We start from the raw sequence: 13,013 nt of genomic DNA, 5'->3' as shown, positions 1-13,013 counted from the left end.
ATATATATATATATATATATGCTTTGTCTAGTCTGGCATGGACAACAAAAACAAAAAAAGTCAGCAAATTCATTTAGATAGAATATGATCAACATTATCCATAAGATTTTAGGATTGAGATTAGATTTTGGGGGATTTTTTATGCTGATTAGGGAAGGAGAGTTGAAGGTATCTCTCAAATATAGAATGTTTTAGACAATTTGAAGATTTTATTAAAAAAACTCTTGAACTCCTAGAGTGGCTATCAAATTAAATAAAAATTAATTTAATTTTTTAAATCAATTTTTATGAGTTCAAGAGTAGAAAGCTGTTTTGACACCCCAACTTTAACTCCTCACTTTCTTAAATTATTTATCATACCCTAATTAAATATTAAAACACTCTATTCAAAATATTTCAACTGTTGTTTACAATTAGGATTAAGCTCATGCAAACATCCTAAATATAACAAATAGATATACATCTAAACAAAACAAAAAAAAGAAAAAAGAGTGGGAGAGTTTCTATTGGCAGTACCCCAACTTTTAGTTATTCTCATCAATTGACTTATTTATTTTTTTAAATTTTAATTGGGATGTAATAAGTGATAGTTGGGGTGCCAATATTGACACATCTAAGATGGGGTGCCTATGACTGACACCCAAACATTTACTTATAATACCCCCACTTTCTTAAATTATTTATCACACCCTATTTAAAGATTAAAACACATCATTGATTGGTAATTTATCAACAAATTCGTTGATTATAAAAACATCAAATTAATCGGAACATGTTTTGGAAATGAAAATGAAAAGTATATTGGAACCAAAAAAATTTCGTAACTTGCAAACATTTTGGGAAATATCTCACTTTAGAAAGCATTATAACATCCAAACAATCTCAACAGTTGTTTTATGATTAAGCACATATAAAATCCTAGATCTAACAAATTCGATATGTAATCAAGGAAAAAAAAACACAGAGAGGGAGAGTTTCTATTGGCACCCCAACTTTTACTTATTCTCAATAATTAATTTATTTTTAAATGTTTTTTTCCAAAATGCAACTTTTGCAAAAATTTTGATTCCGCTGTGCTGTTCATTTTAATTCCAAAAACATGTTCACCGAGCGAACTTGCTGATAAAAATGACGATCTCACCTATAAAACTTTGGGTATTAAAATAAATCGTGTATCGGACTTGGAATTTCGTTATATTCAGCGCACGAAATAAGAATTCAATTTTTTTTCTTCTAAATTGAGGTGTAATAAGTAAAAGTTGGGGTGCCAATAGCAGCTCTATAAGATCAATGAAATGGGTTGTTTTTAGTCACGTGGCCCAAATAGTGGAGATGTTGAGACGGGAGAGGGAGAGGGAGAGGGAGAGAGACTGAAAATTTGTAATTCTCAATCCCTAAAAATACTCTTTTGTGGGCGTTGGAATTTGGGGAACTTTTGTTCTCGCCAGATTCGTCGATAAGTATCTGTTCTTCTCCTGTAAGCCTCTCTCTCTGTTCTTATTCGTTTTCTATTTCTCAGATCTTTGGTGACTTGCTAGTTGTTGGTAATTCTGATGCAAATGGTGCTGGATTCGAACATTGAACCCTCTTTTGCCCTCATCATCTGAGAAACTTCGATGTTCTGTAGCAATTGAATCTAATTTTATAGGGTTTAAGATAATCGTACTGCATTTATGTTGTAAGATTGTAAAATGGTGGAAGTACAAGAGTCTTTTTTATTGTAAAGTTGTAAGATTGCAAAATCGTACTGCATTTATGTTGTAAGATTGCAAAATTTCTTAACATCAAAATTTAATAAATGTGTGTCTATATGGTTCTGTAGCAATTGAATCTATTTTTAGAGGGTTTAAATAATTGTACTGCATTTATGTTGTAAGATTGTAAAATATTGGATGTACAAGAATCTTTTTAATGAATGTGTGTATATATGTTGTAAAGTTGTAAGATTGCAAAATCTTACTGCATTTATGTTGTAAGATTGCAAAATTTCTTAAAATCGAAATTTAATAAATGTGTGTATATAGAGTTCTGAGGTGCTTGGTTTCAAAACCACAAAACGTTGAAATTTTTTGTTGGGTAGCCCTTCGTCGACGTTTTGTGGTTTGGAAACCTAGCACCTCAGAACGATATATACACACATTTATTAAATTTTGATTTTTTTGCCTATTTTGGTCAGCATGTAAATGGAAATATTTCAATCAACGTGGAAATTAATACTGAGAAAAAAAAAGAAAAAAAAATCAATGTGGAAATTAATACATTTTTTGGAAATGATGGAAATATTGTGGAAGTGATAAAAAAATATTGAGAAAATTTATATTTGAACAGTGGAAAATGGTAACATAGGCGCTAAAACACTCTCATTAAGTTATTAAAGTACAATAAACAACCATATGAAGTGTGGAAATGAAGATCAACCACATGCTTGTATATGTATGCACAAGTATTTGAGAGCACGGCAATGACAAACAGAGTAGTACTCTACATGGAAATGAAAGTAATAATGTCACATTAACTATATACTATATACTATGCAAAACACTTGCTTAAATAGAGAAACTATTAAGTCTTGCATTCACTTGTTATTCTATTTTCTACCTTTGAATATGTATGAATAAATTAATTATGTTTCTAACTAATTAAAACATAGATGATAGTATGCATGCTTATACGAACATACTAAAATACATCAAAATAAGATGATATAGATTTCTGAATAATTACAATTCATTTATCCTAATTAATGAATATTATGTGCAATTGTTTCATTAGTAAACATTATTATCATGTAATTTACAAGTCCTTTCTATATGCTATTTATAATTTTTATTATATTTGTAAGTTTTTATCAATATTTCTTTCAAAATAGAATGTTTCATCTTAATATTTCCCCTGAAATCATGCTTTTTTATACCTAAAATTTGATTATTTTGATTGAAACTTATCATTCATCAAACTATTCCGTGAAATGAATAGTGAGTTCCATCAAAATCTTTACAAAAAGAATTTGTTAGTTAAATTTCGGGTCTGTCCTTTGGAAATGGAAATATTTCAATATATTTCCTGGAAATATGTCGAAATTTAATACACACACGCTTTGACATGCATGCCATTGGTGCTATATTTTTAAAAGGGCCCCTCAATATTTCAGTGAATATTTGAGATACCTCTATATTTTTAAAATGGTACCCCTTGACCTCGATCTTCACTCTTCACTTATAAACCAATGATAAATGACTTAAGAACCCGTGATTTTTTGTCCCAATCATCTTCAAACTCTTGGAGACGATGATGGTGCTAGTGATGATGATAAGAACATTGATGTTGATGGTGATAGTGATGATGATGATAATGAGGACAATGATGATGATGATGATAACAATGTTGATGGTGATGGCGATGACTATCAAAACAAATAAAGATGATGATGATGAGAGCATTGAGGTAATTTTCCAGTAGTATATAATAGAAGACCAAGTTCAACATGTCATCAATTTGAAAATATAAGGAGGTGGCTCAAATATTCACAAAATGTAGACGGGGCATGTAATCTGTTTGAAAGAGTGCAGTGAGATGGACACGTTGACAAGATAAAGGACATAAATGAAATTTAATAAATATCCCAGAACAAAAACGCCCAACATTTGTTTTCTTTTATTATAGGTTATTATTATTTATGACTGATAGTTCAGTTGGTTTGACTCATTGCAAAGTAACTTTGAGGTCGTGGGTTCAAGTCCAGCTTGCCCATCAATATATATATATATATGCTATTTACAAGAATTGGTAGTCGTATAACTTGGGCGTTAAATTTTACTTGGCTTTAATTTTTTAGTTTGACAAATGGATAAGAAGCTTTTGAGATAATGTTGATTAGGGCATTATAAAGCACTGCTTAGCTTTGTAAAAATGCAATCAGGAAAGAGAACATTCTAATTCAATAGGAAAATAATTCATTGAAATTGGAAACAAGGAACCTTATTTTTAACTCAAATTATTGGATATGATAGAATATGAATATTCAAAATCGTAAATTGTTAGATTCAGCAATACTATTTTTACCAGTACTTTTCTTATTTTCTTTTGATTATATTATCATACCTTTGCCATTTTGTCTGACTGATTGTATACCAAATTTGGGCCCTGTCCTTGGTTTCTATTTTATTTAGTCACTTTGTGTTTTATCTTTTAGGCTGGAAACCAAACTTCTCTACAAAACTTTAGGCTTTAAATCCTAAAGGCGATTTGATGCCAGAAATAAACAGCTATGTATAGACATAAATGTTGGTCACACTTTTAATTTCTATTCAATATCGTCAGGGTGCCTTCCCTTTGTTATATTGTCCTTGTTTTATTCTTGGCAGTCCTTAGTCTTCCTCCGGAGGGGACTAATTTTTGGTGCTCGACTTCTTTTGTGGTTTGTCGAGCCATTTGGAGAGAAAGGAACACTCATGTGTTTGAAGGAAAAAAAATGATCTAGGAAATAACATCAATGCTTTAGGCTTTCTTTTCTTTTGGTTTACTGTTTTTTTCTCTGAGGATTTCCTGTTCAGGTGGGATGTCATTGTAAAGAGGATTTGTAGGGTGATTTTTTTAATTTTTTTGGCCTTGTTTTTCTGTTTTCCTTGTTTTTCTTTGTTTGGTCCTCTCATATGTGTAGGTCTGTCGACCTCCTTTTCTTTCTATTAATAAATATTGTCTATGAAAAACAGAACAAGAATTAGGAATTAAAGTAAGGAAAGTGGTTCTAATTTTGCTACATCTCCTCCAAAACAATCAGAGTTCCTCAAGGAAGTCCTTCCATAGTAAAATTTTGGAAAATGACTGAAAAAGCTCAATTGTGGGTATTTCCATGCAATTGAAGCCTTGATCATTGTATTTCTTTCCCCATCCTAAATCATACACTAACCTGTATTGCATACTTGCCTGCTATGCAACCATCAAAGCCAAAAGGTATCTGATTGTTCTAGTGCCCCATTGCATGTATGGTCTAGCTAATTGAATTGCTACTTTAAAATTCTCAAGTTTCAACTCAGAGGCCATGGGCACCACCGCCTGTGGAAATGTCGCAATTCTTTTTGAGTTCACGAGGATGTCACCAACATTGAAGTTGCAGTTTGTCTATGTATATATTTCAGTGAAGAGCACTATTCATTTCATAGAATATTTCAGTGAATAGTGAACTTCAATTGAAATAATCAAATTTTAGGTATAAAATGTGAGATTTCGGTTGAAATATTTTGATAAGTATTAAACTTCAACTGAAATATTTTTTTTTTGATCGATAAAGATAATTTTATTGAAAAGAGAAAGCAAGGGGGTCGAGGAGACCCACCCAAAACAACGAAAAAGAACAAAACAAAAAAGAGCACAACAAGAAAAATGACAAACTAAGCACGATCAAAAGATACTCTCACGACAAAGAGCACACTCTATCCCAACGCCTAACAAAATCTTCAAAGAAGACCCCTTTGAATTCCTCGTAAAGTTTGCTCTAAGAAAACATGAATTCCAAAATAGAAAAACTAGACCTTCCAATGTCGAAACTTTCCTTTAAAAAATGCATCGATTACGATGTTTCCAAATACCCCAACAGATTGCAAAGGGAGCCAAGAACCAAAGAATCCGCTTAAAAGACAAGAAGGAACCTCCCACGACAGCCAAACTTTCAAAACTAACTTGACGGAGCGAGAAAAACTACCCACTATCCCGAATAAGGATAAAAAATGTGACCAAATGTGGTGAGCCACCCGACAATGAATGAAAATGTGATCCACTGTTTCCGCCTGAGAACCACACATATAACACTGATTCGGGGAGATAAAGTCTCTTTTGATTAATTGATCCATCGTTGCGAGTTTCTCTAATGCCGCCAACCAGAGGAAAAAAGATATCTTAGGAGGTGTCTTACCACCCCAAACAAAAGAGTGAGGGAACATTGTACCAATAGTAGGGCTAATACCATCATAGAAAGATTTGACTGTGAACCTCCCATCTCTATTACCTTCTCACAATCTCTTATCTTCCGAGGAGTTTTGCATATAACTATTCTCCACCACAACGATTAGCCTCATTGACATATCCACCTCTCAATCATTGAAAGTTCTTCTAAACCCAAAGTCCTAGTTTACCATGCCATTTTCAAATTCTTGAAATTCGAGATGACCTGATTCTTTTTCAAAGACAAAACATAAATATCCGGGAATAAGTCCCTAAGGGGACCACTCCCACATCACCAGTCCTCCCAAAATCTCACCTTAGTCGCACTCCCAACCTTGTATTTCACTTTCTTCTTAAAAAACTGAAGTCTTTTGAGAATACCCTTCCACACACCACATTCCATTGTGCTTCTTGCTGGACCACTCTTCCACCCATTTCCTTTCACTCCGTATTTGTCGACGATTACTTTCCTCCAAAGGCTTTCCCCCTCCTCCCCAAACCTCCAAAGCCATTTCCCTAACAAAGTCGAATTCATCGATCCAAAATTACTGATACCCAAACCCCCGTTCTTCTTAGGCAAACATAACTTGCTCCAATTTACCCAGTGATGTTTTTTCAAGCCGTCTTTGCCATGCCACAAAAACTTTCGACAGATTCTTTCTAATTGCATTTCCACTCTCCTTGGAAAAGAAAAGAGCGAAAATGTGTAGATCGGGATACTTGCTAACACACTTTTAATGGGAGTAATCCTCCCTCCTTTTGATAAAAGTTTAGTTTTCTAAATGCTTAATTTCTTCCTCATTCTTTCAATCACCGGCTCCCAGATGTCTTTGCTTGTATAACCCATTCCCAAAGGTAGTCGCAAGTACGTGGATGGAAGGACCCCCATCTAGAACCCAATCAATGCCACTGCTACCTCTACCCCTTCTTCTTCACCAACTACAAATAGCTTGCTCTTTCAAAAATTAACCGGAATGTCAGAGATTACCTCAAAACACCCAAGAATGCCGCTTAAGAAATTCAATTGTCTCGGCGAATGATCCAAAAATATTAAAGTATTATCTGCAAACTGAAGATGTGAGATCATGTGGCCACTCACAACAGTAGTAAAACTTATAAGTTCCCGTTCAATCACCGCCTTAGACAACATCCTTCCCAAAACCTCCACGACTATCACAAACAAAAAAGGGGACAACGGATCTCCTTGACGGGTTCCCCTTGAGCTTCTGAAAAAACCCAGTTGGAGATCCATTAATCAAGATTGAGAACGTAGGAGTGGAAATGCACTTCATGATCCATCGAACCCACCTCTTACCGAAGCCCACCCTCCTCAAAAGATACTTCACCAGATTCCAGTTCACATGATCATAGGCTTTCTCCAAATTAACTTTACAGACTAGTCCTGGAATTTTCGCTTTTCTACACGAATCAATGCATTCATTTGCTATGAGAAGCCCGTCTAGAATCTGTCTCCCTGTTACAAAAGTTCCTTGGGCCGACCCAATGATAGTACTTAACACTGTCTTAAATCTAGATGCCAAGACCTTGGAGATGATTATATAAATTGAACTCACCAGACTGATAGGTTTAAGATCCGTTATGTCTTCCATGCCCAAAACTTTAGAGATCAAAGCTAGGAAGGTACAGTTTGAACCTAGATCTAAGAAACCTTCCCTATAGAAATCCTCGATAGTCGTCATCAAATCATCTCTAACAGTCCCCCAACAAGCTTTGAAGAAACCTAGGGAGAAACCATCCGGACCTGGGGCCTTATCACTGGCCAAACCACTCACCACTCCCTACACCTCATCTGCCTCGATCGGTCTTTCAAGCCACCTTTGTTGTTTTAAGGCGATGCTATCAAAATGTAAAGAAACTAATGTTGGTCTGGCCTCATGCTCCTCCGTATATAGGTTGTTATAGAATTGCACCACCCCCTCACACACCTCCTCCTCACCCACCATCCACGAGTCATTGATTTTCAGTACACACATATAATCATTCATGCACTAATAAGTTAAACATATTACTTGTCAAAAAAAAAGTTAGATATATTTGTAACTTATTCATACATATTTAAAGGATAACAAATATGTATGATATAATGTGAGAATGTCTTTCCTTTTATATAGATTATAATAATGTGATAGTATTGTACATAATAGTTTGTTCATTCAAGAAAGTGGTACAGTATTTGTAGTTATGTGATATGATTATTTTCATTTGAAATAGCATATTTTAGGTTTTAGACTCTTAGATACTTATGCCACTGTGTAGCTAAATGTTACTAATCTCCATTTCCATCATTCATGTTACTGTTTATTACACTCGATTTTGATATATGTGTCCCAGTCCCAATCCCGATTTTTGATATGTGTCCCACTCCCACTCCTCTTAGTGAGGGAATGCATTAGCTTTTTTATTTATTTCCATTTGAAGGGTCCTATCGAAGAAAGAACAAACTCCAAAATAGTGAATTTGTGTATTTTTATCATTTCTTTCACCTCAATGAAAACTTCCTCTCCTTTCTATCCTTTCATAATATTTTCATCATTTCCTTGAAAATTGTATTGATATCCACACTGGTCAAAATATTCCACGAAATATTTTGATTTTCAAGATGACCGAAATAGACATTGAAATTGAAATCTAATACGTTGCATGTAAACATGCATATTGATGCTAGGCAGCAAGTTTGTGGATTTGGTTGGAGGAAAAATAGATAAAAAATAAGTAGAGAAAAAGAGAGATTGAGATGTGGAATGATCTTACCACTTCAAAAAAGCATGGAATTTGATGGAGTCACATCATCAAAGAGGGATTGATTGGAACATTGCACGCTGCAAAGCCTACCAATAATCAGCAACTTTTAAATTCAAAATAAGCTCACTTAATCATTCTAAAATAAAAATCTTCTTATACAAATGGAAACCTAACAATACGCAAGATAATAGCTTTTCACAGAGAACATAACAAAGTGTTTTCATTTGAGGATGTATTTCTTGTTCCATTGGGACTGATTTTGTTGTCAGTGCAACACTTCTGTTAGCCCCTTGGTGGAGGTAGTTTTTTCTTTGGTTTATTGTTTCTTTTACTTTTTTTCCTTTTGCCTATTGTAATCTTCCGGAAGGTAAAGGTCGACCCCTGTTCTCTTAATTTATTATCTTCATCCATGAAAAAAAGAGTTGACATCCACCCTTCCAGATACGAGTTTTTCTCACACATGTTTTGTTTTTTTTCCAAATATTATTACTCTAAAAATGTCTGTTACGATGTTTTTACGACAGGAAAATGGATGGACCAGGTAGCAAAGGAGTCAATGGTGTGGATTCATTTCTTCAAAATTATAAACTCGGGAAGACTCTAGGCATAGGTTCGTTTGGTAAGGTGAAAATTGCAGAACATGCACTGACAGGTCACAAGGTCGCTATCAAAATCCTTAACCGTCGTAAGATAAAGAACATGGATATGGAAGAAAAAGGTACTAACTATAGGCCTAAATAAGGACCTGTTTATATTACAAATTATACATTATACAATTTTTTTATGCCGTAATACAAAAATAAGCTCTTAAGTTCGAAGGCTCATGCTTTTATTGTCAACATGGGAAACCATTATTTAGCCACAATTTTGGATGATTCATTCATTTTCCCTTTTTTATTTTTTTTCATTTTTTCCCTTGTACACATTTCGTCATTTTGTTATACAAAAAAATATATTAAAGTTATGGTGTCCTTTTACTTGAAAAATCAAACCTATGTCATTCATCTTCATGACTTTAAAGGGTCTCTTCTGTTCTCTTAGTATTGCACATTGTTTTTAAACTGAATGAATTCTTTTTTTTTTTTGATTGGTAACTGAATGAATTCTTTAAATCAGCATTGTCACTAGTCCTCCCTTGGGGTTAGGTATATGGAAATCTTTTCCCTTTATTCTGTTTTATCTAGATCCACATCTCCACCTAGCTTAAGCTTGAAACAACAGATCACGATTCACTAAATATTTCATAATTTTTTTTTGCACAAAATGCATACACTATGTTTCTGTCCTGTGCTTTGGGCTGTCAGTGCAACAGCTAACATTGGTAGAGATCAAATCATAAAATCCTCATCCTCTACTATAAGATTTTTACTCATCTACTAGTCACCCCAAATATTGGGGTCTGCAACATGAATCCTCTTCCATTGTTCAACCCTATCTTTAGCCATATCTTGAGCCAAGCATATTCATTTCTTTCTTACCATCCCCATTCATGTCATTTCTGCCACCCCCCTTCCGTTTGACATGACAAACTCAATAATTTTCACCATTTGACCTTAAAAATTAAAATTACATTGTAATGAACTGAATATTTAGACATTGAAAAGTTGTACTATAGTATGGTTCTATTTACCTATGATTTTTTTGATTGCCCAACATTTGCTCCATAAAATAGCTGACCTTATTACCATCTTATAAAATACCCCCCCCCCTCCCCCCTCCTTTTTTTTACCAGTATGCATCAATTGTATAGCATTCTCTAAAAGTACATCTTCACTCAACTCCATATAGCATTCTAGAAGCACATCTTCACTTAAGCCAACCTGCGTTAATTCTATGGGTGTGATCATCGTCCATCACTCCCTTGTTATGTATAACGTCTCGTTTAGCCCATCAATCTTAACTATGTCATTATTTGAATGCATGACCTTACATAAGTTTACACCAAGTACTCTGTTTTAGTCCAATTTACTGTAAAGCAATTCGATTTCAAGGTATTGTCCCATAATTTTTGTTTTACATCTATTCCTTTGTCGTTTCGTCAACCAATACAACATCATTTGAGACCACATGCACCAAGACTTTCGTCATGGAACTGTGAGAAGATTGAATTTACCATTTCCTTAAGACTTGCACTTGGGATGATTATGATAGGTTGATGTGCTTGATATCTTGTAGTGAGATGAGAAAAAAAAAAAGATGAGAAATAATGAAAATTTTCAATGGTCTTCATTGGCTCATTCTAAAACTTTACAAGGTTATAGTGTCTTACCAAATTTTTTCCCTTTAGTTTGAATAGTAGGGATTGACCACATAACACTATAGAAGCACATCTTCACTTAAAGCTGCCCTATAATATTTCTATGATCAACATTCTCTTCATTGCTCACTTCTATATATGAGGTATCGCATAGCCATCAATCTTAACTACCTAATCATTTCAATGTGTTTTCTTACAAAAATTGAACACCATATAACCTATTTTTTCCCAATCCACTTAAAATCTTGGATTTCAAGGCATATCCTTTCATAAACCTAGTTTTGCATGTACCTCTTCTGTTGTCTCGTGAACCAATACAATGTTGTATGCAAACAACATATACCAAGCGACTTATTCCTTGGAGCTGTGACTAATTTAAATTTTAGATTTCCCTTTCGACTTGTACTTGGAACGATTATGATAGATTAATGTGCTTGATATCTTTCAGTGAGACGGGAAATCAAAATATTGAGATTGTTCATGCATCCTCATATCATACGGCTTTATGAGGTTATAGAAACGCCGACAGATATCTATGTTGTGATGGAGTATGTGAAGTCTGGAGAGTTATTTGATTACATTGTAGAGAAGGGTAGGTTACAGGAGGATGAAGCCCGGAACTTTTTTCAGCAGGTAGAGAGTTTATTCTCTTGTTTATAACATTTCTCTGTGATGTTTATGTTCAGAGATGAATTAAAGAGATTACTTCCTAGTTCTTCTGTAAGTTGAATGTAATAGGATCCATTGTCTGGAAACAGATTATTTCTGGTGTGGAGTATTGTCACAGAAACATGGTGGTTCATCGGGACCTAAAGCCAGAAAACTTGCTTTTGGATTCAAAGTGCAATGTGAAGATTGCTGATTTTGGTTTGAGCAATATCATGCGGGATGGCCATTTTCTGAAGACAAGCTGTGGAAGCCCAAATTATGCTGCTCCCGAGGTAGTAACATTAAAATTTAGAAAGAGAGCTTCTATTGCCGCACCAACCTTTGCTAATCCCACCCCAATTCATATGTAAATCACCACAGAATAGCACATATCTTGGGGTGTAATTAGTAAAAGTTGGTGTGTTAGTAGAAGCTCTCTTTAGAAATCTTGCTCAATATATTGGAGAATACAAAATAAGTTGTAAGATGCTATCTAGGGCTAACCTTTGAAGCTCCAAAGTTAAGACCTATAACTTCTTGTGCAGGTGATATCTGGTAGATTATATGCTGGATCTGAGGTAGACATTTGGAGCTGTGGTGTTATCTTATATGCTCTTCTGTGTGGTACCCTTCCCTTTGATGATGAAAACATTCCCAACCTGTTCAAGAAAATTAAGGTATTTCATTCTGGCTACTTTGGTTTCTGATATATCAGATTGACTCAATCTATGTCTTGGGTATCATTCATGGTAGTTATCATGTATGAACAGAATATTTAGGAAACTTTTTTTCCATGCATTGGGTTGGAACCCACTATTCCATGCGTCTTTTCTAGAAGAACTTCATGACTAAAAATATATTGGGCAGATAAGCAGAAACATAACATCAATGAATCTTTTTTGCGATTTCTTCCATAAAAAAATCTTTGTTAGCAATACATTTAATGCTTTGCACAGATGCAATGCAGTAAAAAGGCAAGAAATTTTTTCTTGAAAACCACAGCTTGAATTGAAGGAAGAGTGATTTTGTAGCAGAACCCAAACTACTACACCCTTACAAATTCTCCCCTCTAGGTCCAACAAAGTTTCTCCTACCCTACTGTTACATCATCATTTACAAAACTCTCAAATGGTTCGAGCTGTCCTTTCAAAGATAAATTTCCCTCTTATACATCATGTATGCAACAAATACAACTCCATTTGCAAATATTGAAACAGATTTCTTTCTTTTGGGAATTCAGGTAACCACTTCTCTTTTCTCAAATCTCAGCTGGTGATTCACAATAAGAATAAACAGATAAGTAGTTTGTATTAGGTGCAAACATAAGTTGTGAAACATGATAGTAGACATTCAATTCTGTTCCTCTTTACACCTCCTCAGTCATCAAATGGGACCATCTGGGAAC

The 13,013-nt window shown here is 34.3% G+C and overlaps 1 protein-coding gene across 1 annotated transcript in view; it reads left to right on the top strand.

Moving 5' to 3' along the window:
• Positions 1-1,324: 1,324 nt before the first annotated feature.
• The window catches only part of LOC147405848 (SNF1-related protein kinase catalytic subunit alpha KIN10-like), a 37,855-nt gene continuing 26,166 nt past the window's right edge, over positions 1,325-13,013 (top strand). Inside the window, exons 1-5 of the mRNA XM_086433709.1 lie at positions 1,325-1,477; positions 9,228-9,421; positions 11,409-11,593; positions 11,719-11,901; positions 12,154-12,285. Of these exons, the coding sequence (XP_086289835.1) occupies positions 9,232-9,421; positions 11,409-11,593; positions 11,719-11,901; positions 12,154-12,285 (690 nt within the window). The 5' untranslated portion in view covers positions 1,325-1,477; positions 9,228-9,231. The remainder of the gene's footprint in view (positions 1,478-9,227; positions 9,422-11,408; positions 11,594-11,718; positions 11,902-12,153; positions 12,286-13,013) is intronic.

Source organism: Akebia trifoliata, chromosome 3 (genome assembly GCF_017979445.1).
Source record: "Akebia trifoliata isolate Shusen 1 chromosome 3, ASM1797944v1, whole genome shotgun sequence".
Taxonomy (NCBI): Eukaryota; Viridiplantae; Streptophyta; class Magnoliopsida; order Ranunculales; family Lardizabalaceae; genus Akebia; species Akebia trifoliata.
The sequence above is the reverse complement of the archived record's forward strand: the minus strand, read 5'-3'. Positions and strand labels throughout refer to the sequence as shown.